The sequence below is a fragment of the Gallinula chloropus genome, assembly GCF_964237585.1.
Source record: "Gallinula chloropus genome assembly, chromosome: 13".
NCBI classification, from domain to species: Eukaryota; Metazoa; Chordata; class Aves; order Gruiformes; family Rallidae; genus Gallinula; species Gallinula chloropus.
The window spans coordinates 383,176-411,144 of record NC_140098.1 but is presented as its reverse complement, the minus strand read 5'-3'; the positions used below and the strand labels follow the sequence as shown (position 1 = coordinate 411,144).

Genomic DNA, 27,969 nt, shown 5'->3' with positions numbered 1-27,969 from the left:
TTTATATTCCAACTATAAGTCTCTTGGACCACATTACATGTCAGAGGGCTTATATGACTTTTTAGTTTGCAGTGTGTTTGTGTACTCAGAATGTGTTGCATCCTTGCAGCAGGAAAAAAAAAAAACAAAACCACTCAAACTCATCACCTTTCATGGCCTGTAAGATACAAACTTGGATGCAAGGCTCAGATCCACAGAACTATCTAGGTACTTGACTTTCACTCTAAGGAGTTAACATCTATAATGCCTGGATTAACATTTAAAATGTACTGGAGATGGGTCTTAGTATCACTTATACATTTTTTAGCACTCAGGTATATTCTACCCATGTAAAATGAAAAAAATAAAAGGAAGGTTGTACGGGAAAGGACAGCAATTCTGATGACATTAAACACATACTGAAAAACAGTTCCTTTAAAAGCAACACTGAGTAATGCCAGCACACTGGAGAAATAATTGGCATCTGTCTTTTTTCCTTTTTTTTCAGTATATGAAAAAAGTAAAATGTCCTTACTCATGACATGAGCTAGTTCAAGAGAGAAACTCCAGTGAGAAAGGCCACGAACGTTAATTTACATTTTGTAATGGCTTTGGTACCACTGTGTCTGCCCTCTTTTGTGTTCACTTCCCACTAATTCTCTAACAAACCCAGCTGCTGACAGGAATGCCTGGGAAAGAATGATATGCCAGGCATTACTGCAGGATACTCATGGAGAGTGAAATTCATTCTTTTGAAACGAGGCAGGACAAAAGCACTTATAGGCTGTACCAGCTATACGCTTCCTAAGTCCAAGTGTGTGGGCTTAAACAGTACATGGCTTTGAGCACATTTTAAAAGCAGTGAATTTCACACTCAAGTAATTTTTATGTCTGTTCAAGAGTTCAAGGCCAGTTACTAAAGATACATTCCCTGGCACCAGCCCAGATTCACATCTGACCTACCTGAGAAATTTGTTGAGATACTGCCTGCTGCATACAGACCAAGAAAACACTCCATTGTTTCCTGTGAGCGTGGGAGACATAATATTACCCTCAGCTTTTCTACAAGGATTTCCTTCTCCATCATGAATCATACCAAAGCTGAAAAGAGAACCAGGTTTGAGAGTGAAAATCTAAATTTATCAGAGGCAAGACAGAATTTGGGGCAGAAGAAACTTTCTGGGTAACAGTTCTATGCTTGAACACCACAGGGAACGTGGAATTCATCCTTTTCATGCACCATACAAATGAATATTAGCATGAAACAAGCTCCAATTAATAGCATTCAAATTTTATTGTCATCATACACTTGTCTGATGCGAAAAAGACAGTCAAGTTTCAAGGAAGACCCATACTGGTGATGCACAGGAGCTCTGCAATGTGACAAGACACTGGCAAGTAAGACCAGATCTGCAGACCATGTCAGAAGTTTTACAGTCTAATAATTTCTCTTTCCTGCAGGAGAAATGTTCTGTGGTGAGATGGATGGCAGGAGTGGATCTTACGTTCAGTCACACTGTGCTTGCCTACAAATCTGTATCAGCGTAAACACGTGTGCAGAGTGAGCCTTCCTTTGCCTAGTGATAATGCCTGTTAACATGACTGGCATGGAGGTCAGAATAGAGGGAAATATCCAGGTTACACAGCTGCCAGAATATAGCATAACTGCCCTCCTAAGAGCAGGGAAGAACTACATAGCTGCATTCACTTTACAGCAGAAGGAGTGGCATTGAATTAATAGGATGCAAAGTATGAATATAAAAACATGATTCGTTTTCAGATTTTGGTCCCTAAGTTGTTAAATTACCTTAGGCAAATCACTTCCTTTTCCTCACCTTTGTTATACACTGTCACTTACTTTGTCTAGACTGTAAGTTCTTTAGTGGCAATATTGCCTCTTATTGGGTGCTTTGCTCAGCCTGCACCATCATGAGGCCCTGCATTCACTACGAGAGGTGTTAGGTTAATATAAAGACTGGTGAGCAATAATAAAAACCGTGTTAAAAATGATAAATTATGTGGACCTCGTGGTTATAATAAAGCTGATTTTCAGGTTTTTTCCTTTGACTGTTTTATATTTACTCTCTGTACAGGACATCTGTGAATTTCAATGTGTTTTGAACAGAAATTTGGTACTCTGTTACTTCTGCATTGTAGTACATTGGCAACTTTATGAATGTAAACTGTGCACGTGCAGGGGATATCTAATTTACTGGACTTGATCCTCTACAAGTATAAATCATTGCAGGCTCATCAGAGTTACTGCATGTGCTACCACCAGCTGAGGCTCCAAACTTCCTAAAATAACTCTATATAAAATAACCTTCTATAACTGGACAGAAAAAGTCCCAACTAACCCAACATTTTAGAATCCTTCATAAAACACTAACTTCATTCAGATACATTGCAAGCAAAGAACCCACAGTTTATATACTCACTGTCACAAGTGGCTCTCAACTCCTGAAGGAAATGTTAAGCTTTCAGGTAAAAACACAAAGTACTTCAAGAAAACCATAAAAATGTATCATAACTGGAACTAAGCAGTAGATCAGAGTGTGATCTGTACAGTAGACAATGTTCTCCTACTACGAAATCCTTAGGTTAACATTCCCAGTGGACCTCAGCATCCCCAAAGCTGTCACAGGGGCTTTTTTCTTGCATGAATCTCTGAATCACACAGTGAATTCTGTTGTCCTACATCATATACTAGGTAGTCTCAGGAACATGAACACGAAAAAACAATAATAAAGATATTTTCTATCTGGGGCAGATTTTCCAGGAGATAAGATGCATTTTATTAGACAGGTGAAGGACATTAGAAAACTAAAAGGGATAATTATTGGGCCTGATTCTCTGCTAATATTGATTGAAGGGCATTAAAAATGTACTGAGGTCAGTGAAATTGCACTAGTGTGACAAGAGGATCAAACAATACGTATTTTACATATTTGGTCCCACTGAAAGCATTGGCAGAGCTCCCACAGGGTTCACTGATAACTGGATTATTCTTTAATTCTCTGTTTCCCTTCAGATGTAAAGAAACCTGTGAAAGGGTCACTGATGTAGACATTAGGTCATAGTATATACTGTAGAGCATATTTGCACAATGAAAACTAAATAGTCCTGATTCAGTCATGCAGAATCGGAAGGATTCATGTCTTGACCAAACAGCTCAATACAGTACCACTGCTTTTCAAAGATTTTCTGTGCAGTAATCTTGCTGCACAAAATAAAGATCCTGTGCCCATATTTTATCTGACCTTTGGTTTGTACCACATAGAGAAAGTATGCTTCTATATTGCCAGTGGCTAGACAGATGCCAGCTTGGGCTGTGTTAAAACTGAAAATCAAACCATGCAAGAAGTTGTGAAAAAGTAATTCAAAATTATGATGAAAAAACCATGAGAGAAAACCCTAATAATTTTCTTTAGTTTTAATTCAAGAATTCAGAGAATAGCTGAAGCTCCATAGAAGACTATTAATGACTTTGTTTGAAAGACAGCAGGCTTTTAGGAAAATTACAGTTTTGTTACCATAGAAATGACATGGAAATCCAACAGATACAGACAAAGAAAGGCAGAAACCTCCACAGAGGTTGTGTTTTGCCAAATCACTTCTTTAAAAGGTAGAGACAACAGAGGACAGGTTGAATGGAATAAATTTTCCCCCCAGATCCTAGAAAACACCTAGCGATCTACTTGGCCAGTTAGACACTAACAAGTCAATGGGACCTGATGGGATTCACCCGAGGGTGCTGAGAGAGCTGGCAGATGTGCCAGACAAACCCCTTTCCATCATCTATCAGCAATCCTGGCAGACTGGGGAAGTTCCACTGGACTGGAGGCTGGCAGATGTGACACCCATACATAGGAATGGCCGGAAGGAGGATCTGGGGAACTACAGGCCTGTCAGCCTGACCTCAGTCCCGGGGAAGATCCTGGAGAGGGTCATCTTGGGAGCTGTCATGCAGCACATGTGTGATGGCCAGGGGATCAGGCCCAGTCAACATGGGTTTACAAAAGGCAGATCCTGTCAAACTAACCTGATCCCCTTCTATGACAAGGTGACCCGCTGAATGGACAAGGGGAAGGCTGTGGATGTGTCTACCTGGACTTCAGGAAAGCCTTTGACACGGTTTCTCACAGCATTCTGACTGAGAAACTGGCTGCCACTGGCCTGGACAGGTGGCCCCTCAGCTGGGTTAAAAACTGGCTGGATGGCCGGGCCCAAAGGGTGAATGGAACCAAATCCAGCTGGAGGCCGGTCACGAGTAGCACCCCCAGGGCTCAGTCCTGGGTCCAGTTCTGCTCAACATCTTTATCAATGACCTGGATGAAGGGATTGGATGCTCCCTCAGTAAGTTTGCAGGTGACACTAAACTAGGAGGAAGTGTTGATCTGCCTGAGGGTAGGGAGGCTCTTCAGAGGGACCTGAACAGGCTGGACCGATGGGCTGAGACCAACGGGATGAGGTTTAACAAGGCCAAGTGTAGAGTGCTGCACATGGGACATTACAACCCCATGCAGTGCTACAGGCTTGGGGGAGACTGGCTGGAGAGCTGTCAGGAAGAGAAGGACCTGGGGGTGTTGGGTGACTGCAGGCTGAACATGAGCCAGCAGTGTGCCCGGGCAGCCAAGAAGGCCAATGACATCCTGGCTTGTATCAAAAACAGTAGGTCTGGGGAGGTGATTGTGTCCCTGTACTGGGCATTGGTGAGGCTGCACGTTGAGTACTGTGTTCAGTTCTGGGCTCCCCACTATCAGAAGGACATTGAGGTCCTTGAGCAAGTGCAGAGAAGGGCAACCAGGCTGGGGAAGGGGCTGGAGGGCAAATCCTATGAGGGGTGGCTGAGGGAGCTGGGGATGTTTAGCCTGAGAAGAGGAGGCTGAGGGGAGACCTTATCACCACCTACAACTACCTGAAGGGAGGTTGCAGAGAGGTGCATGATGGTCTCTTCAGCCAGGTGACAGAAGATAGAACAAGGGTAAATGGCATGAAGCTGTGCCAGGGCAGGGTCAGTTTGGATATTAGAAAAAAATTTTTTATTGAAAGAGTTGTCAGGGCTGGAACAGGCTGCCCAGGGAGGGGGTTGAGTCACCTTCCCTGGATGTGTTCAAAAAAAGGGTAGATGAGGTACTTAGGGATATGGTTTAGCATAAGATGGGAATAGTTGGACTCGATGATCTTCAAAGGTCTCTTCCAACCTTGTGATTCTGTGGATTTTCTGGGAAAGTGACTGCCAAGAGACTCACAGAGATCACTTCTCCATACTGTAAGCTGTAGGGTCCCTTCTCTTTTTGGAGCAAACACATTAATACTAGAAGCAATTTGTCTACAAGAATATTGTAGCTGTGGGGAATCTGGTAGATTATTATTGTCAGCTTTTACTGTTTGTTCTGTTTATCACCTGGAATATGTAAAATATCAAAAAATAAAAGGATAGCACCCTGGGCAGCTGATTTCAGTATTTCACAGTAAAGTACACACCTCTGAGGGAAGAGTCTTCACTCTGGCCTAAAATTGCCTAAATTTTCCCATCAAATTAGAAGAAGTTAAGGTACATGCATGAGAGTAAAATCACAGAATCATAGACTGGTTTGCTTTGGGAGGGATCATCTAGTTCCAAACAGGGGCACCCTCCACAAGACCAGGTTGCCCAGAGCCCCACCCAGCCTGGCCTTGAATACTGCCATGGATCCAGGGGCCCCCACAGCTTCTCTGGGCAACCTGCACCCTCACCACCCTCACAGAGAAGAACTTTCTCCTAGTATCTAACCTAAATCTCCCCTCTATTAGTTTAAACCCATTACCCCTTCTTCTGTCCTCCCTTACAAACAGTGCCTTTCCAGCTTCTTGTAAGCCCCTTTAGTTATTGGAAGGTTGTGATAATGTCCCCCAGTGCCTTCTCTTCTCCAGGCTGAACAATCCCAACTCTGTCAGCCTGTCGCTCCATGTATGGAAGAAAAATCAATCATTAACCCAAAAGGTTATTTTTATGATTGCCGAAGAGATGATATTTAATAAGGTCAAATAAGGTCTTGCCTAGTCATAGAATTGGAAAATGCTTTGGGTTGGAAGGGACCTCAAAGATCACCTAGTTGCAACCCCCCTGCCATGGGCAGGGACACCCTCACTAGACCCGGCTTCACAAAGCCCCATCTAACCTGGTCTCAAATGCCTCTATGGATGGGACTTCCACAATCTCTTTGGGCAACCTGTTTCAGTGCCTCACCACTCCAATGGGAAAGAATTTCTTCCTAATGTCTAACCTAAACCTCCCCTCTTTCAGCTTGAAGCAATTGCCCCTTGTCCTATCACTACACTCCCTGGTGAACAGCCCCTCTCCCACCTTCCTGCAGTACCCCTTTAAGTATTGATACACTGCAATTAGGTCACCCTGGAGTTCTCTATAAATGATCCATATTTAACTCATTTATATTAACTGGTGCTATGTTTCCATTCACTTACATATTTATTTATAGAAGGAGCATGCAAGATTCATGAAAAATAACTTACTTGTGTCCAGATTCATGAGCAATAGTGAAAGCCAGTCCTAGACCTGTATCTTCATTAATGGTGCAACTACGGTATTTGCTGCACATGCCACTGATAGGTGCAAATCCTGAAGGAATGAAGCAGTAGAATAGCTTTTTCTCCATAGAATTCCAATACATATATCACCTGTGCTGCTCCTAATAAGCCAGTCTATTGTGGTGCTTGCAGACGGTTGCCTACTCCATCAGGTTTATCATGGAATATTACAGCAGACTTTTAGTTGTCAACCAAGGGACTCCTGTATAAGATGTATATGCAAATCCAACCTAATCTCTCAAAATACACATTACTTGTAAAGATTATTCTTCCTCCCCCATGCCTTTAGTGCTCCCAATTAGGAGTGAATCCCATTTAAAAAAGGCAGGTAGATACAACAACAACTAAACAAAAATCAGAGTGGCTCAGAAATATTCTCAAAGTCAAAAATATTTCTTGAAGAGATAATCCAAAAGGTTGTCTTCAGATAGCTTATTTTGCCACTTTTTCAGGGGCAATGATACCAGTAATACTCATTTTCTTCTAGGTTGCCTCAAAGACAATTATGTAAGAATAATACTGTTATTTCCTCTTCAAGAAGGCTACCACTGCGTGCAAAAATGGACTTTTTTATTTTAAAACATCTCACTCTCTCAAAATCAAGATGATTCTGCTGATACCCATGAGTTTCCGTGTTTTCATGTCATACCTAAAGTATCACAGGGCTCATTTTTCCAAGAGCAGATATCAAAACCTGTAAGCAAGATGGCGTGGTCGTGGCGCTTTCCATTCTTCCCAACCAGAGCAGACTGCCACTGACAAAAGCTGTTCAGAGACTGGTCCGCATGGTGGTTAATCAGTAATCCACCCTGCAGATATTTCACAGAGAGAGAAATGAGGTGCTTCCATCAGTACTTGAAAAAAAAAATAGTACAGTGACTGAATGAATAAAAATTGGTGAGGGAAAAGGGAATTAGTTTTTCATATTGTTCTACACAAACATATGTATTCCCACATTAACTGTCTGTGTTGACCAATTAATTTGATGAGAGAATCTACCACAACTGCAAAGTAAAACTGCACCTCTCCCCAGACACAGATATTTTCAAAGCCAATGGCTGCAATTGTAGTGTACAAACATATTTTATTCCTGATAAAGCTGAACACTAAACCATTTTCAACCCTGGATAATTCTGTTGAGAAAAAGGATGATCCAAGTAGATCAATCCCTTAAAATTTTCCATGAACAGAGAATTTTGTTGTCTTTTGTCTCAACATCCTTGCCAAAAGAATTGGCTCTGCTCCCACCTTTTGTTACATACTATCTTCAGTATGGGAACTTTTGACTCTTTCCCTCTTCTGATCATCAAATCCTGGCAAGTTGAGTTCAAAATAAATTTATTTTAATACTTCTTAAGTAGCTTTTCTGATTCTCTTCAAAAAATGATGGAAATTACAAAGTTTTATCTCACTGGAAGCATTTCAATGTTTCTAAAGAATATTTATATGAAATGGAGATTTTACTATGAAAAAACGAGAAGCAATAAAATGCAGAAAGTGTGATTTTGAAAGGTTTTGTGATTTGAACCTTCTTCTCATTCTTTATGTCTTAAGAAAGCACTACTGAAAGTTAATATACATATCATGGGAACACCCAATGCTCCCTATGAACAGCAGCAAATGACACAAAAATTCTGACACAACTTACAGGCTCTTGTTCCAAAAGAAGAAGGCTCACAACAATAATGTTTATATCACTTCCAATTGTTCCATCTTTAAACAGGCTAGAGACCTGCAATGATTATGGAAGAGGAAATATCATCTACATGTACACAGTTGGTTTTTATAGACTAAACATATAGATTTGTTGCATTGGACTTCAATTTTCAATGCAAATTAATGGAATCTTCTACTTTATAGGATTAATCCAAATGTTCTTAACACAGAAGAATTATGCCCCAAACCACTAGATTTATTAAAAAAAAACTTGAAAGCTTTCTATTGCTTTTAATGGGCTTTGTTCTGTCCTTGGTCTTCTGACTAAAGTGTTATTGTAGTCAAGTTCAAAGTTCAAGTTTTGTAGTACAAAAGCTCAAAAGTAAAATATATTTCTAGTTAAATCATGTTATTTTGTCAAAATAAATTTGCACTTTCTCAAATGTTTGTTACAAGAAAAGACATCAGACAAAACAAGCTAAGCTTCATGATACTAAATGAAATGAAAGTCTCAGTGTCTCTGATGTTTGTTCTATAAAAAGTAACAAGTATTTTAGAATTTAACATTTAAATATTTTCCAATTATTGTTTTTTAACCCTACAGTACTGTTGCCAGAGCTGTGATAACCTGTGGATGTATCTTTAAATGCTTTTTGACATAAGTAATATATTAGATGAAATGTGAAGAAAGGCTTGTATAAAGTGTTCCTGCTCTTCTTGCTATCACCATTTGTCTAGTGAAAGATCCTACTCTGACATAACAATATTCCACTGGGAACATGCTTCAATTACACTAAATATTACCATATTCATGACTGTTAAGATGTATGTTGTTACATTTTCCTTGCCATGTTTCTCCAACATTTTTTTATCTGCCACAACAAGCGTTTCAACATTCAGGCTTCCATTTTTCTGAATTTTAGCAGATGATCTTTTGAACCTTGCAGAAGTCCCATATTCATCTGAGCGAATGTATGTCTCTTCTGAGGGTGGCTTAGGTGCATCTAAAAGGAAATAAAACTCAGGATTCAGAACACCAATGAACAGTTTCATCAGAAGTGAAGTATTGCACATTTAGGGCCTTAGATTATTTTTACAGCATGTGATTTAATACTTAGGGCTAAGTTCTTGTATATTTATTAAAAAGCATCTGATTCATTCCTGAGGGAAGGATGGCTACAGGGAGAAAAGGAAATAGGAGAACCACATTTGTATGCAATAAGCAGTTTAAAATAAGGAATTAATCTAATAAAATGGTAGCATCTGTGTCAAAAACACATAATTTTTAACAGAGTACCTACATTTTTCCTGTCCTTTTGGCAACTTTCTGAAGTGTTTGTCATGTGCTACTTACATAGCAGTTGGTAAAAAACTTCTTTCCACAACAGATGTCCACCATCAGTACAGAAAGCAGACATACATCACAAGTAAGATTCCTGCCAGCCTGCTATTGTGATTGACATTAGCCTTCTATGTGATTATGCTGCTGAGGTTATTCCTGCTGGGAACTCATTTATTTAGTATAGGGAAACGTCAGGCAACAGCAAGGAGGGCTTGACACCAGGATATGTGCATCCAGCCCGCACACCCCAGTGCCAGGGTGTGCTTCCCTCCATTCTTAAGTAGCATGGTCAATGGCATGGTTAGAACATGGTCTCTACTCCATTTCTTCAGAGAGCCAGAAGGTGGGAAAATAAATTGATACCCTACATCCTGTAAGGCTTCTGTTATTCATAGCTTACTTTGCATAAACCTACACTACACCTTTGCATCAAGAATTAACTCAAAGGCCACTTTAACATACTCTTTGGATAACAGTAGGATTTTTTTTGACACAGGATGTAACATGACACAAGTAAGGGAGCCTCCAGTAATCACTGGAATCCTACCTGTGCCTCCTCAGAAAGTTATTCCAAGGACAGAGCTAAAACAGGCGCTAATTTCTTCCATGCTGAACTGGGAAATCAAGAACATCATAGAATGCACAACAGTGGTCTGCTTTCAAGAACTAAGTCACTCTGAACTCTATTTAACATTGCAAGTGACAGTGAAGTAAGATTTTAAAATGCATTCACCCACTACAAACAATCGTTCTCTACAAGCTCAAAGAACTTTCCTGAAAGCACATCAAAACATGGAGACATGCCTCGCTCAGGAGTGAAGCACTCAGGCCAAGGCACATCAGTTTCCATGTACTGTTCTGAAGGCAATACAAGTTCAAGATAATTTGACTCATAAATCCATAAGCACTGGAGTTATTCTCTTGAATGAAATTCACTGCTACTAATCAAACCTAAACAGCAGCAATGTTTCAAGCATAATTCAGTAACTACAGTCCAGCTCATGATCAAAAAACATTTAGATTGTGAAAAAAGAGTTTGAAAGATGATTAACTGGCTTCTCCAGTGCTTATGAAATTTTACAAGATGGTGAGTAGGACAAGCTACTTTTATGACACTAAAAGTTGCTGTTCGGCAAGCATGGATGAATTCTGAGGTTAGGATAAATGAACCTTGAGTAGGCAATTGTAATAGCAAAGGACCGCCTTCCGTAAGACTGCATTCCCAACACCTTTGCTCGTTCAAGCTGAAATTTTCTATTACAGGTGACCAGGCTGGCTTTTGTGAAAGATTTCAAACTCATATGACTCCAGATCTCAGAACAAGATCAGGAAAACAATGCAAAAACTAAAAACAAACAAGAAAACAAACACTCCCCCTTCCCAACCAGAACAAAAACACCCAACCACACAACAGAAAAGGAAGAAGCCGCAAAATGTCCCAGATCATATAAGGGGTGTTGCCTTTACCAGTGATATGTTGTTCTTCTATATCCTATATTTGCCCCTACTCAATTAAATGATCACAGATGATTTTATTTGTAGGACCACATCCATTCTGTGAACAGGAGATCGACTTGTTCTATTGATTAACCAAAGCTGGGTATGGAAGTAGGTTGTTATCATTTAGAACTCCTCCTTCCTTTCTCTCAGAAGGTTACAGGTCTGTACTGCATGGAGTGAAAGACTGCAGGATGTGAAAAGAAAGAGTTTTGTGTTTAAAGTAATTAAATGCAATCTTGCTTAATTGGATTCTAACGGTGCATCTGACACTGAGTTCCTAAACAATGATGGGTAAACCACTTACACTAAACTCATCACAGCTGGATGCTAATTGCATGTTCTTCATTTAATATAAACCCAGATTGAATATGCACCTAAGAGCTCATAGCTGTAACTGAAATTATGGAATATATAGCTACACACATACTATTTCAGAAGCATATATTCTGATAAACTGATTTGATACCCAGAAGCAATGGCTATTTTTTATCTTTTCTGTGTCTGTGAGTCCCATTTATAGGGTAGGAATAATGATAGTTTCTTCACACATCCCAGGAGGTTATGAAAATACAGTGTTCAAAATGCACTCACTTATCATAGGGATAATCACTGTGTAAAAGCTCAAGAGAACATGAGTAAAATTTGGACAAGCAGTCCCAGGGGGTAAAGTAAATAAGGCGCAAGACCACAGTGGACAATGCAAATAAAACCCTACAGCAGAAGAGCTAACAGCACCATTATGCCTCTGCTCTGAAGCAGGCAGCAGAAAAAACAGACAGGAGGGAAAGGAAGTATGTAAGGAGGTAGTTTTGAACTGCATCAGAATGCAAACGTTTATAGATTGAATTTTAAGCTTGTTCCTCTGGCATTTGAGATCTAGATTTCAAATCTAGGAAAAAGGATTTCTGGAGGAGTCAATTTTTAATAAGCAGTTTTCAGGCCTTAGTGTCAACCAACCACTACCTCCTTTCTCACTACCTCCTTTCTCATTTCCCTTCTATTTGTTTTTGTCTTGCTTCCCTACACATCTTTTGGAAAAGGAACCTGCTCATTTTTTCGTAACTCATTTAGGAATGAAGAATGTAACTGGACTGAGACGACATTTTCAACCGTGTGCAGTCCTGCAGACCCTCATTAAGAAACTCAGCTCAGAAGCAGATCAACTTTCAAACAGAATCAACTGAATGCTGTAAGTAAGGATATAGGGTCCGAGGGGGCTCTAAAATGCTCTGCAATTTGAAGGCCTAATGAAGGACTCAGAATAAAGCTTGGCAGGATAACATATTCCAATATGTTTTTTAAGAGGTGGCTCCAAAATCTTATTTAAACAATTTACATGGGAGGTTCTTTTTGAAGAGCTCAATTGCTGAAACTTTCATTATCAAATGGTGAGTTCTGAAAGACTTATTCACCATCCTCTCAAAAATTAATGACTTGGAAGACATTTTCATCTTCAAGTATAAGTAGTTTCATGTCCCAAAATAAGCAGTTCAAGGACTTGGCATCCATCACTGTGCAAAAGCAGCAATCTAAAACAGAATTGCTTACTGAAAACTATGTCAGTGTCAAAAATCAGGTATGGGATCTATTAATCTAGGTAGAGAATAAGAAAACTAAACAGTGATTCTGGTGGCTTCATAAAATGGATGATGACATCAATTTAAAGGAATAATCAAGTTTCCAATATCTATTTTGCTTTATGACTGTATTATTTAAAATTGTTATGCCTCCATCACAAAGTTGACAATGAACCACACCTCAGAATCACCATACAGTCTCTAAGAGCCAACAAACAAGGAAAGTTTCCTTACATACATTTCTTGCGACGTCCACAAAAATGTTGCTTTTGAACCCTTCCATGGTGGTAACCATTCTCTTGGGCACGATACTTGTGGGAAGCATGAATTCTGTGGTGACCAGAAGAAAAGTATTTGGGATTGGACTCTATTGTGTACCGGTGCACCTTCTCTTCTGCAGTTCGTTTATATAATACATGAGGATGGTGTCCAGCGGGTGATGTGTAGTTGTGCTCCTGTGCTAGCTGCTGAGGTAATGGAGATATAAGGAATTCGATCTTCTGTGTCCTTATCAAGCCTGACTAAAAAAAAAACAACAAACAAATCCAACACAAAAATCACCACAAATTAGAGGAAAGACTGTCAAGATTTGCAGCTGGAACATGCTAGGTCTTTAAGTGCTCTCCCTTCAAAGCTTAGACAGGTGGAAATGTGCTCTTCACAATCACATTTACTCAAGATACAGTCTAGATTGTCTTCCCAATTAAAGTATGCACTGTTTTGCTGCAGAGGTGACCAGGTTTCACACCTGGTAACACACAGAACAAGAATGTTGTGGGACTGGCAGCATAGCACCTTCACACAATACCATGAATCATTTCATATGCAATATCAACCCATTCTTCCCAGCTCAGATTTGCTCGTATGCACGCTTGCCTAAAGAAAGAAATCGCTTTTGGAAAATGCAGCTTCTAATAAATGGAAACACTACTAAAACAAAATATTTGAATTAAGATTCAGGTTTTCTTCCAAACAAGGTATTAACAGATGGGAATCCCAGACTTTGGGTTGCTCTAAGTGGAAAAGTAAGCACATTATGATACAACAGCACCCAATTGAAGCATCTGAACATTTCAGTACGAACATTCAGTAATCAACTCCATACAATTTAACCATCGTAAAGGCAGCTTAAAATTTATGCCCTCTACAATAGGAAACTGATCAGTGAAAGCAAGTATCTGATTATTTTCCATCTTGGATCCCTAAAAGACAGAAGTATGGGAAAACTAGACTGTATTTCTCACATAGTATCTGTGCATAAATGCGCACATGTGATGAAGTGTTTCCAGGATCAGGGCCAGGGAAACGTGGGTGGCACTGAGGAAGTATTTCCATGCAGCTCATTAATCAGTTATGATTTTATTTCATTTCTTGGTTTTGTAAAACATGTTGTAATAAACACTTCTTTTCACCAAGTAAAAAACCAAGAAGAAGTTTCATCAGGTAATTCTTTTATATTATATACACGATAATAGATATAGATTTTTATTTTGGATTGGTGAGGCTCTACCATGTGCCAACACCCTCCTGCCAAAACTGACATCCCACAAGGACTACATATCTCTTATGCTTCAGAAAAATATGTGCAGACAAACAAATGTCAATTGCGAACCATCTTGCCCAACATCTTAAGTCCTACCAGATCATTATTCCATCCTTCTTCAGAAAGTATTCTTTGAAAATGCACATATTAGACATGTATCAACTATTCCCTTCTGAAATGGATGCTTTTCTTTAGCCTAACCTCCTAGGACCAGAATGCCAAGGGTATCAGAAGGAGAGAGGCTTGAATGTCTAATGTAACCATTGTATTACTTAAGGATTTCTGGAATTTTTTGCACTTTCAGAACTGTTTCCCATGAGGAAAACTCAACAGAAGATGAAAAGCAACTAAAAATAGAAAGTTACATGTAAAATCTTCACAGCTTTAACTGTTCAGCAACATAATGCTAAAACAGGAAAGATTTATCAGAGATGTGCAGGTCGTCAAGTCTACAGTCACGCACTGTGTCCTTTTCATGGAAATTCACTTCTCTCTTTGCAAATCCAAGGTAGTTTGCAGTACTCTTCAATATAAGTATATTTCCCAGGGGCCAAATAATAGCACATATAAAATTGTACCCTGATCTTTTCTGAGAATAGAAGAGATTGCACATTACGAACTGGGAGACTCTAATTGCCTCCTGAAAAACAGTATGAAATAAACATAAAAGATACTCTGATTTGTCTACTCTCCTTTCTTCAGCACGAATTCAGAATTCCGTATCTCAGCCTATATCTACTTAACATTCTAAGATTGTCTCTGCCCATCAAAAGACAGGCGTTAAACTACAAGAATATAACTTGCCTGCTCACTGCAATAAGTTGGCATATTTCAAATGTCAGATTGCATTTCCTCATGACAAAGTACTTTCCTGTAGGGAAGACGACTAATATTTTAATCCTTACGATGTGTGTCATCACACAATTTAAAAGTGGTTCTGAGAGGCAATCTTTATCTACTTACAGTGCACTGATAACTGGGCACTGCTAAATGATTTTTTTTTTTCAGCTGGAAAACAGAGTTGTAGTGAATCTGTTTTTTATTTCCCTATTTTAAAGGTTTCCACATCTGAAATTATCCCTGTAGGATTCATTTTGTAAATGATTCAAACCATATGGAACAAAGGGTTTTCTACATTTTCCTGTAAGAAGCTGTCCCTGATGTACACCAAGTTTCAGCCTCAAAAGTAATTTCTATATTTAACATTATAAGGGTGGATTGAGAATTCTGGGGGGGGAAAGAAAAAAGCAAACTGAATTCTGGGCCCTGCAATGTATGTGTATTGCTGCACCTTTGTGCAGGCTGTATTCAATTTTTTTTTCCCCAGCAGAAGTGACCCTAAATCTCCAACAAGACTTCTTTCCTTTGGGTTTCACATCAGATGCATCCTCCAAATTGAAAAATGTTGTGTGAATGAAAAGGACCTCTTTTTTGATAACATCTAGTTTTATGAAGTTGTCAAGAAGAAAGGGGAAGTGCCACAGAGCAATCTGGACACTCATTCAATCACAGACCATTTTGCATTTCTTACAGGTAGGGGAGAGTTTCAAGGATTTCTTGAAAAAATATTAAAATAATCTCTTCAGCAATTTCAAAGCAATATTGAGAATGCTGACCTGGCTTCTGAGAGATACAGGTCTTTGGATGGCAGCAAAGGGGGCACTGGGCAATAACTGCCAGACACTTTTCCTTCAGGTTTCTGAAGTTTTAGCCTTAAGTAAAGCACAGCAGCCTATGGCCATGACAGTGTTGGCTGGAAAATCTACCAGCTGGGAGATGCCAGAACATTGAGGCAGGGTACTAGCACAGAACCCTCTTTGCTAACTCTATACTGCCAAGCAATTCCAGTTTCTCAAAGGCCAGATTTTGGCTTGTCTGTACTCCTGGGCAGGGTATTACATTAAAAAACGGTTTCTGGGAATTTTTTTCTACAAATACATGAAACATCTCTGTGATCATGAGTTAGATGGAATATGTTTATCCAGCTCAAACATCTCAGTAGATGAGTAAATATTGTAAAAATTGTAATGGAAATTTATGCATTAGGTTTTCCTACTACCAGCATAGCTTGAAGTATACATGTGATTTCCCTGAACCGGAATTCAGTGGTATCTTTCCATTAACTTTGATGGGTTTGGGACCCAACAAGGAGAGGGTCATAAAGGTCAAAACTCCATTTTTATTTCAGAATCTCTGCAATTTCAACACCATGAGAGGAAGCAGGATGACAAAATCTAACATTTTTACTAAGTCTAGACAACACAGCATGAAGAAGACCAGGGACTCCTGTCTATTCCCTGTCTCTCCCACTGTGGCTATCACTAATAATAGCAGTAATTGTGAGAATATGGTGGGAAGGAAAACCCAAGAGATTGCTCACTGGAATTTGCTGTTCTCTTGTTCTTCCCTCACAACCCGCATTTGCTATCCTTCCATGAGGGATATTCCATGCCACTGGAAAGTAAATATAAAGACATACGTTGTTCTGTGTGGTTAGCAAATAATTCTAAATCAATAAATTAGAGGAACTTGCAGTTTGTTTGCAGAAAGGTTGAGATGAGAAAGCAGCATTCCTCCCACTTGTTATTTGTTATGAAATGTTTGCTCAGCTCTGGGCTAAAGGAATTTTCAGATCCAATAGGCCTTTGTGAAATTCCTCAGTATCAGGGTGTTATCACCAAGGTAAGGCACTGGTGCTGTTTTCTTGATGTGTCTCAAAAGGAAGATGAATCCCAAAAAGAAATTTGGACAAGGGAAATTATAATAAAACATCTGCTTCGAGACTTTTGAAATTGAAGTTAGATTATATACTGAAAAATAAGGTACATTTTTTTTTAAACCACTGGAAGCTCATCTTAGCTACACAAACCAGGTAAAACTTCCACTGATTTTAGACCCACATGGAATGGTTTTCAGAATCACACTCTTACACATCTACCAGGTCAACTCGGTCTCTTACTGGAACAGCACAAAGGCTGGTCCCGTTTGTCTCTCCCTGTTCTCTTAGACAGAGTGAAGCCTTTGGCAGTGTACCAGCTTCTAAACCCAATTCATTTTGAGGTTTCAGCATCTCCAAAACACCAAACCCTCCATAAGAAACAGCAGTGACAAGTGAAGGATTTTCAGAACTTACACCTCTTTTAACAAAGCTAAGAGCTGAGCCAGCAGACAAACCCTGCTCTAAACTAGAAGAGCTTCATCGCTGTGGCTTCTCATTTTCATTACATGCTAATTAAAGACAACAGCTTGGCCATATGCATAGTAAAGTTATAGGAGTTTGATACACTGGATGCAAATAATAGGGGAAGAAGCATAATGAAATTAAATGAAACTGAGAATTAAGACATATGAATAAATGAACTACAATGTCTCTGCTAAACAACTGCTTAAAATACTGACTGACACAAAGTTAAATTACAGTTTGTATGAAGACAGGAGTATCTCAACTGAATAAAGTGTTAAAAACCTTGCAGGTATTGTCTAAGAAACACACCCAGAATTCTTTATGCAGTGTTATGAACATAAACACAAAATTAAGTGTTAAGAAACGACTGCGTCTTAACTGATAGCAGCTAAAACAAGAAATCAATGACGTCTATACCATTAGATGGGTGTGCATGTACTCAAGATGAAAAACATTTCAAAAGGAAGAGTTAAAGATAGCTTCACACCCACTAAAATAGCTCCAAATATTCATGCAAAGTTTTAAAAGACTTGACAAAAGGTCAACTGAAATTGGCATAAAGCTTTCCACAGACTTCAGTGGACATTGATCCAAGACTTCTGTTGTGTTATTTCCCAACTGTCCAGCTCTTTAAAAAAAACCCAAATCATTGATTTAAACACATCTTAACAAGAGTTACAGCACGTAAAGTACAGAGACATAAAGTACAGTTTTTAGTTCTACTTAAAAACAAATAAAAATGTAAATTAAGGACTTCCTTGAAATATAAAGAAGAACAAATGATCTAAGAACTATAGTTGCTGACTATTTAAAATTATCTGAGGTCAAAGATGCCTCTCTCTATATATATGTAGCATTCACATCACAATATTGGTGGCACATCATGCCATATCAGGGTCTTCTCATTTGCTTTGCAGTGAAAACCCATGAAATCATCTTAGCTACAGTTCATTTCAATCAAAGTCAAAATCTTATTTTCTGCCATGATGCTTTGATAAATCTCTGTCACTTTGGCATCACAAAGGAAACACAGACCTATCTCTGCCACCAAAGAATTCCCTTGCAGGAGGAGAAACTCCCCTACCACAAGTGTCCTACTTGGGGTTTTGTCTGACAGATCATTTCCCATCGAGGAATAATAAGCATCTCTTAGAAGCAGAAAGAGGGTACGATGGAGATGCAGAGAACACGAAGCCATTTATTCAACTTGAGCTACATGACAACAGCCATAAGTTGCCTTTGGACCCAGACTGACCTCTACAATTGGGCAGATGTCAATTTTCAAATACCAACATACTGCACAAGAAGGGAGAGGTCACCCCGTAACTCCTCTGCTTCTGCTCAGAATCCACCACAGACTGATGAGAGATGAGGCCCTTCCCTCAGCCTGACACAAAATCTTGTGAAGACAGAGGGTTAGAATGAGGTTGAGTCAGGCTTTGAAACTGAGATTAAGATACAGTTTCTCTCACACATGCCAAGGAACCCCAAGGAGAATAAAGTCCTGTAAAGTTTGCCAACATTCACCTTATGGATTTCTCTTTCCTCCAAAGCAAGGACACTCAACCAATACTAGCACAAGGCTGTTCAAAGCAATCCTGCATCATGCAAGCAGTCTAAATAAATTATTGTTTCTTTTGAGAATGTGCAATGGAGTAGACTCACCTCTTGGAATGGGTTAAGTTGGTAGTCTGTAAAATATGCAAGACTATAACCTTACTATACTCATAAGTAAAACTATTTCAGAGAATTTCTAGCCAGCAGTATAGTGCAGCCTGACCTGGAACTATAGATACCAGAGATCACTACCTGACTTTTTGAGAGATGGGTTATTGAGCACCTCTCAGGTTAGGGTCAAAATGTCAATGGTCTGGAAAATATAATCAAAACCAGCAAATTAAGATGTGAAATTAGGTAGAAATTATGACAAGCAACATATCTGGCAAAGCAAAAAGGAGCTGAATTGCAGAAAGTGCTGCTAAGGTGAAAGGTATCTTTACCCTTGGGAAGCATCACGAGTAAACAGCCAAACCAATGGCAGTAAATCATAGTAATTAAAGAAGTTCATTCCCTCTCCTCTATGACCTCCAGCCCCTTTTCTGGGTGGTAACAGCAAAGGGGACAGCAGCAGCTAGCAGAGCTGAGGCATACTTTGCCTCCCTATGTTGTTTCTGTCCCTCTCAGAAGGGCACTTCCCACAGATGCACCCATGTTACTGAACCACTGGGTAAACTGAAAAAGCTCCTGAGACACAGCGACAGGGACGCGATCCATGATTCTCCAACAAAGACTGAAAGGTCTGGACCCTAAATCTATACACAGGTTGTCAAGCAAATGACTGACTTTTAAAGAGTGGTGAGCACCCAGAAGCTCCCACTGAGCTGAACATTGCCTCCACAAGCATTTCCAGAGCACATTTATACCAATTTGGGAAAGAAAATGTTCTGGGAAAGTAGTGAGAATGGACTCTCATGAGGTTTCCAATAATATACATGTATTACTGAAGTCAGAAATCCCATGAGCAAAACACAAGAGCAAGTTCATTTTTGATCCTATCCCAAACCAGGCAGTACAAAGGCATGTGAACACACTAAATGAATGACAGAATTTCAGTTAACTAAACTTTTCCCTAGCTTTTATGTTTGCCAAACAAATTCACCCATCCTTCAGGAAAGTGTCAGGTTTGTGCACAGGCAGTTACTAACAGCTACCCCAGGTCAGGGAAGTACAAATGCAATGTTCTGTTGGGCTGGGTCCTTGGCTGATGAGAATAACCTCAGCAGACCTTTACTGATTTCCACCAGATTGGAATATCTGGCTCTGTACCACAGCAAATGTTTAGGTTAAGTTAATGGCCTTTATACACACTAAAATATTTTTATTGTGAAAGAAACATTAGGATCACATATTCTGACTTGAGAACTGTACAGCAGATCACACGTTCCTTTAGATTCTGAATGACTCACAAAAATAACGCGATTTATTCTGTTTTCTAAGAGAACATAGATTTATTCCAAATGTAAAATGTTAAGAGCTCTTAACAATATAGTATTTCATTATTTGAGGATCTCACACAAGAAAAGTAAGATGTTTAAATTGCCAATCTGAGTTAGTCATCAAAGATAACTCCAGTTGCTCAAAATAAGTGCTATGCAGAACCTTCAGCAATTAATTATTAAGACAAGGTAACAAAACTACATGTCTTTAATTATTCCTATATTAACAAAGACAGCGTTATCTCTGAATAGTGCCTTTGTACTTCTGCAGTTGACTGAACTTGTTTAAAACATCTTTATGCAACCCTCTGTCAACATACGGCAAATAAGGAAGTATTCTTATTTGTTCCTTCACTTGAGGGTAATTGAACCAGTCACATTGGTATTGAAATGTATTAAATTGGTATTTATTGCTGGGTAATGAGATATTGTAAAACTAACATAAATTTTATTGCTTTGCCACAGATTAAATACTCACTTGTCAGTACATAGGCTCCCTCTTTTTTTTTTTAAACAGAAGTGGGCAGGATAAATGAACAGAAGAAAAATACTCCTGTAAGGTACAGCATTATGACACTAACTACATGCTAATAATATTTAAGAGAACTGCCAAAGGTTTACAAAGTTGTGCTCGTGATCACTTTATTCATGATGCCCTCATTATGGCTCTTTGGCTTGCTGTAATAGTTCTGGAAAGCAATTAGCTAAAACTAACAGCTTGAAGTTAGGCTGGGTAGCTGTGCAAGCATTTGGGGATGGCCTGTTAAAGCAAATCCCTGCAACTGTAAGATAAAATCTAGATATTCTATTAGTTAGGACAGTTCTGAAATCCATCACAAAGCAAACAGGAAACAGCAGGATTGTTTTATGAATGCATTTATGCTTCACTTTTCCTAAAAAGAAGCAGCCCACTATTTGTCATGTGCTGTCTTATGGTTGATTAGTTACTTATGGTACATCAAGAATAACAGAAGAACTGACTTCAGAAGGTAGTTTAGTCAGTCCCCTAATCTAGCATACCCATGTAACTGAGTGCACAGTTTAAGGGAATCCTTAAGGCCTGAGAGGAGGTATACCTTTTGGAAATTCTGAAGCACAGGAAATGCAGCCCTCCCAGTCCTCTCATTCTGTGTAACAGCAAAAAATAAAAGTACCATTTGTGTTCTTCTTAAATCTCTGCAGTGTGACTTCAAGATGCCTAGATCTCTAACAGACCTTTCAACAGGGCAGGTTTTCACCCTGAGGATGGTTTGCTGTGAATTATTCATGCTGCTTGAAGGATTAGGTGCAATGAAAATGTTCTTGCAAGATTCTCCTACTCCTCCTTGGTGTACAGATAATTGATTTTATGTGGATTGAATTCAGATGTACTAATATTCTAGGAAAAGTGCATGCCTCCTTAATGAATCTTGTGCTCCTATAAGTTGTGACAAAGGCAAAGCCAGTGAGATTACAGCACAGTGACAAAATGAACAGCTTGAAGAAAGTGATGATAGATAACTTTTCCATAGGTACTTAGCATTAGCAGATGCTTGCTTGAGTGTTTCCGATCAGGAACATTCCTTCCTATCAGACATGCAACTCCAAACATTAAAAGTCATGAATCAGGCCTTGCAGGAAACTACCCTTTAAATTATGAGATCTTTAAAAAATAATGCCAAAGGGCTTTGGTGTTTTATCTTCTGATTTCTTGAAACTTTTTCAACCAAGTTTATAAAGAGGTTTTTTTTACCCTTTAGGATCATGTGTACTAGAATCAAACTTGGGGGAAGGGGTTTAGTGAAAATGCAGCTTTTCCTGTGATGATGGGACTTTGGCAGCTGTATCTTTTAGAGAACATTTCATATTATGACTGAAAGTGGCAGACAAGCCTGACAGACTCTCTCTGCCTTACAAGATACCCTGTTGAAGTTGCAGCCAACGGAGAGAGACACTTACTCAATGCACATGGACACCACACAGGGCTAGCTGGTGGTAAACCCTTCATTCTGTTCGGAGGTCTTGGCTTCAGGGTGACATATGCTGACTGCATCAAAGCCCCAAAGCAAATGTTCTAGACAGTGGCAGTTCACTACCCATACCCACTTTTCCTCAGTGAAGAGCCGACAGATCAAAGCTTCAGCCTGGCAGAGCTGATGCAAATGAATTTGTGGGGGCAGAAGATCTGAACCTGTCTGACCTGGGAAAATTTGCATTCAAACAAAATAAAATCAAGCTCAATTCCCATAGCAATTTTACTTTGCTATGAATAGCTCAGGCAGCTCCAATAACGAGGAGCTCGGGTTACATCGCATCGCCAGCTGTATTGCTTACTAAGAACTTAGGTCAGTGGTTCCCAACCTTTTAATTTTCCTTGTTGGAGTATACATTGCTGTGTATTAGTTACATGAGAGAGTGGTCACACGGTACTCTGCAGGGAGCAGAGTATCAACTTTGCTGATATTCCACACACACAGACATCTACATATGTTGAAATATCTATGTGGGAAGGAGAAAGGGAGGGGAACAAATGAGCTTACGCCATTAAGGGAATGGAAAGCAAGAAGCAAAGATGGGCCAAGAGGGAAGAATGTCAGGCTGGCGCCTGGGTTATCTGGATTAAACTTCCAGTTCTTCAGCAATTCAGCTTCTTTGTTCCTTATTTTTCAGTTTTACAGGCAGAATTTTGTAATCAATCCAGTAAATGCTCAAGAGAAACTTGTGAAGACTCACATTTGGCCCCCGTTGGGTTGATCTACTAAAATGCCTCACTATAAGCTGTAGTCTCAGCTTTCGGGATGTCACTCAGTAGCTTGAGCTGCTGTGATCCAAAGACCAGTTTGTCATGGTTTAGCCCCATCTGCCAGCACAGCGATACACCAGCGAAAAGAAGAGAGAACTTTCCCCAGGGCTCCTTCTGAGCACAGAAGGCTACAGCACAGCGAGGTGTGTGCCACCTAGCAGGGCTCCGTGCTGGCAAGCGCCCAGTTCAAAGACACATTCCTCAAACATGGCCCTACCCATGATCTTCCCCTCAACACATCACTGGATGAGCTTCTGCTCTGTGACAGAAGTCCCATGTGTAAACACATCTTTGAAACAGGACAGCAGCCTATGTGTCTGAATCACCTATTTTTCCAAGAACTAGCTAATCAGTAAAGTCTTGAATGCAACCCAGAGTAGTCAACCTGAAATACAGCACAGCAGCAGCCCAAAGATCCACTGAGTTAAAATAAGACCTCACCATTTTCTCTCTTTTTTCACCTTTGGAAACCTGTACAATGGCAACCCCACATAACATTTAGATAACCATTGAGCATCCAAATATTATTTTACAATTGGCATTTGAACCAGGAGTTATTTGCTAAGATAGATGCAGTCATTTACATCTCTTTTCCATGCCATGAAAGAGCCTCATATTTTTAGGCCATGAAACCTGCCTTCACATCACTATGTCACCACATATACTGTGGGTCCAAAGATGCTTTAGTTTCCTACCTGTAGCAAAATGATATCAATAAGCAGTGCTCAGACCTACTGTTCTGCTTTAAAACTGTGCACACTTCACACTCCTCTCTCCCACATATTGGCCTGTGTTTCTATTTTAAGGGAAAGATGCACAAAGGTGAGCATACTGTAACTGTTCTGCTGGTGTAACTCTACTGAAGTTAAAAGCAGAAAACCTGGGTGGATTTTTCCCAGACCAGAAAAGTTTTTAATACAATTATAAATGAAAGTTTGATGAGAAATAATTTTCAGTACAGTTTTCTAACTGCAGACATCTCTGTAATAGAAATAACTGTGACAACATGCAAAAGCTGACACAAAGAGGCCCTGGTTTGGTATGACATAAAACAAAGCTTCATGTGGTAACTGTCCTAAAATGGGAACTAATACTGCCTTTACATTGGTCCAGATTTTTCAGCATGAAGGGAGGTAAATCAGTTCTTCAGCCCAATACATCAATTTACATCTCCTGACATCCTGTCTACTGACAGGGTCAGAGTACAACTTACAAGTCTAAACCAGTATTGGAGTGTTACCAAACAGGTCCCAGGTATTCAGATCTCTGTTTGACTTGTACTTACCGAGCAGGCCCACAGAATCAGACTGGTCATGATTTTACCATACGCAGACTTTAGCACAAGCCTGTGAAATATGTGATGGTTTAGCAGGAATGAGTCCTAAGAAAAGTGTGAAAGATGGTGTGGGAACAATTACCTCAGTCTTTTCAATGAAATCAGCCCTATTATGCACCTCTGAGAATCAGAGCTGAGAACAGAAGACACAGAAGGTGTGCAACAACATAAACGTTCCCATTTCTACAGAGTCCAAGAAGGGAGGCCTTTGATTCCTGTGTCAGCAGCCCCAGTTGTGATGACTTTTAAACAAGTAAATAGCATTTCTTCATTAAATTATTCGTATAGTAGAGTGTCTTCAGTGCACTACCTTACATATTAGGCTCCCAAAATATAGTCTGTGAAGCAAAGATCCAGAGTATGATCTCTGAGATCTCAGGAAATACAAAAGACAAAGTGACAAAGGCAAGGTTGAGCCTGGAAGCAGCTTTTTCTTCTATGAGATATTCTTTATATTAAACTGGTTCAAGAAGTCTATTGCCAGTTGTTGCCACTGTTAAACACTACAGGCCTTCCTACTGAAATAAAAATGCACTAGAGTCTAGAGAGATATAATTATATGGAATTTGTTGACAATTTAGCATGCTCCAAAGTTATGACCTGATGATAAAAAAAAAAAAAAAAACACAACCAAAAAAAAGTAATTAAAATATATCAGCAGAAGATTTAGGAGGCAAACTTCCTAGCAGCCTGACCTTCTTTCTGCAATGAATCTACTGAACAGTAGGTTAAGCAAAGGTCAGGTTAAACATAGGTTAAGCAAAAAGCTCCAAGAGGAATGTGCTGTCAGGGTCAGGGAGGCTCTGGGACATCAGTGAAGTGTGTGAATTACAGCCACTTCAATCTCATATACAGCTCCTAGTCCCAGGGCCCGAACATGCTCTCTGTTCCACGCTGACACCACGGAACACGAGACCTGGCTTCACACCACACCACAAAACAGCCAGCGGCTGCCCTCTGTGGACTTCAGGCATAACGTGAGAGAAGTGCTGCACAGCTTCACTGCTGCTCTGTCTTGAGTCCTTACTTAGAAATCAGGATGCACTTGGTGTGCTGTGAAGCGCTGCATGAGTCAAGCAGAGCATCAAGCACACCCCCTCCCATAAACAAGAGAGAATTTGTCTACTTTCAGAGGCAAGAATTAAAAGTTTAGGCACAAGAGGTGAAAAATGTGGTGTTCCCATTCTGAGTCTCTGAAGTTCTACATCACTTGCACAGCCACTGATTTATCATTCTGAGATTCCAACTGCTCTGCAAGAGCCTGTCCTCAAGCCCCTATCCCTCACATTAGTGCATACCTGACTTTTCCCCAAAATTTTGTGTCTGCTCAGCAGCACTGAAGGGGCACTGCCTGGCAAAAACACTACTGGCATGAAAGTAGTCAAGCCCTACTTGTGCCCACACATTTTCCTACATAAGATGAGGCATGCTTCCAGAGTTGAAGCACAACCCTGCCACTTCCTGGCATGCTTGTGTCCAGCTTAATGTATCATGACTAAAGATGTGACTGTTCATGTAATCCATCTGCATCATCAGTCACCTATTCCACCTTTTCTTCTTTCCAGGTGGTAATGTAAACAAAGGAAAAGCCAGAAGGACCTCTTGTTGTGAAACATTTCCTCTCTTCACAGCATGTTACCTTATACACTCCTCCCACACCACAAAACCAGCAGTGCTAATGGGCTACGGGAGTAAATTAGTCACAAACAGCACCAGAACTTAAATATTTTGAATGTATATGGCAGAATCAGGAAATGCCCACTCTCTGTATCTGTCAGGAACAAGCAAGTCAAAAGCTTTGTAATTTTAGACTGCTCATCAGCTGCTATGAATCAATCAGACATCTTGCTATGGAGAGTTAGCAGGCACAAGAATGTTGGTAAGGTAAAAGAGGGTCTGAACTACAGTCCCCATTCTTCTGGAATAGTTTCAGCCCGTGTTTCCAAATACAATAATCACCTCTGTCCAGGGCTTCTCTTTATAAATCTCCACTGAACTCCTCAAAAGGACTATAATAGGACACTGGAATTTCATATTTTTTCCTAATTATTTATACTATCATCAATTTTCACAAATCCTAAATAAATATTTTTTTCAAGAGGAAACAACTTTTATAAGATAATTTACAGGCTTACAGTGTCTTATTCCTCTAGCATATATTTACAGGTAACCATAGAAATCATGCAATACTGAGATACATTCTCTGTATTATCATTTTTTTAATAACCCTACATCCATGCACCTACTACAAAAATAGAGACAAATCAACCTTCTCTTTAAAATTTAAGTCCATTCCAGTAGGAAACATGAAAGTGTTGATTTAAATTATAATTACTATTGTGCAAGCACCTAATATAGTTATTGAATGGCAGAAGAGACAGAAGCTGTAAAGAGCATTACCTTGTGCAAGTTTCTATTTCCTCCTGTTCTGTTTTTCACAATAGAGCATGTTCTTGACTTTCCCAAACTTTACAATTATTAAATAAATCATTTGAACAGCCACAATAACAAAAAATATACTATTCTCTCAGCCCTCAAGCAATTTCCAATGAATTTAGTGTTGCAGTGCAGCACAACACTAAATCTCTCTGTACACCAGAAAGATAGTTTTCAATAAATGGTTGGAAAACTACAACAAAAATAAACTTGTTATGCCACTATGACCCAAAACCTGAGAACCTGTAAATAGAACCAGTGCAACATCCATATGCCCAGACCAAAGTCTGTCACATTTTTGATCCCAGTTCCAAGTACTTGTGGTAATCTATCAGCTTCTCCTTCTGATTTGGTTTCTGGTCCAAATTGTCCTTCATTAGTACTTCATCTGTCACACATGCTGATTAAGGGAGCAAAGCTTTGTCACCATAACACTAGTCAGATGTTCGATGACACATGGCACCACCTGTATGCTGCACTATTATGGTTCCCACCCTTTATTTGGGTTCATGCATGATCTTCATTCAGGGAGAGCTGTAGGACTTTCTGCCTCCAGCAGTTAAAATGACCACCCGGGACTCTGGTAGGTAGCAGAATCACAAGAGTCAGAGGAATCAATGGACTATTTCCACAACATGCTCTCCTCTCTGCAAATATTTGGCTCTCCTATCATGAGCAGAAGATGAACGAGGTCTTGCCTCCTACAGATGTTCCCAAGATAATATCCTTTGCTGTCTAATAAGGGGAAAAAGCCTTGAAAGCTACTTTCCTCTTACTCCCAATGCCAGACTTGACTTTATGAGGACTTGATTGGGATTAAGCCAAGTAACCTTTTTACACTGACTCTTGACTTCATTTTTTTTTGGTGGCCAGTGTTCTTTCTTTACTTCTTCATTGTCACATTACTCTGGCAGCATAGCAGAATGAAAACAGTTGGCATTAGTACACTGAAACATATCTGGCAGCCGCAGACACCAGATGCCAAGCACTTCAGTGCATTTTCTAGCAGCAGTCTGTTCTCTAGGAAACCGCCTGAACTTCTGCCTC

At 39.7% G+C, this 27,969-nt stretch overlaps 1 protein-coding gene across 2 annotated transcripts in view; it reads right to left on the bottom strand.

Moving 5' to 3' along the window:
- Positions 1-27,969, bottom strand: part of ADAMTS18 (ADAM metallopeptidase with thrombospondin type 1 motif 18) — a gene marked incomplete at both ends in the record, with an annotated part of 76,995 nt that overhangs the window by 36,830 nt on the left and 12,196 nt on the right. For both annotated transcript variants that reach the window (XM_084270250.1, XM_084270249.1), the window contains 6 exons: positions 943-1,080; positions 6,496-6,601; positions 7,220-7,379; positions 8,219-8,302; positions 9,031-9,230; positions 12,884-13,166. In XM_084270250.1, the coding sequence (XP_084126376.1) occupies positions 943-1,080; positions 6,496-6,601; positions 7,220-7,379; positions 8,219-8,302; positions 9,031-9,230; positions 12,884-13,166 (971 nt within the window). The remainder of the gene's footprint in view (positions 1-942; positions 1,081-6,495; positions 6,602-7,219; positions 7,380-8,218; positions 8,303-9,030; positions 9,231-12,883; positions 13,167-27,969) is intronic.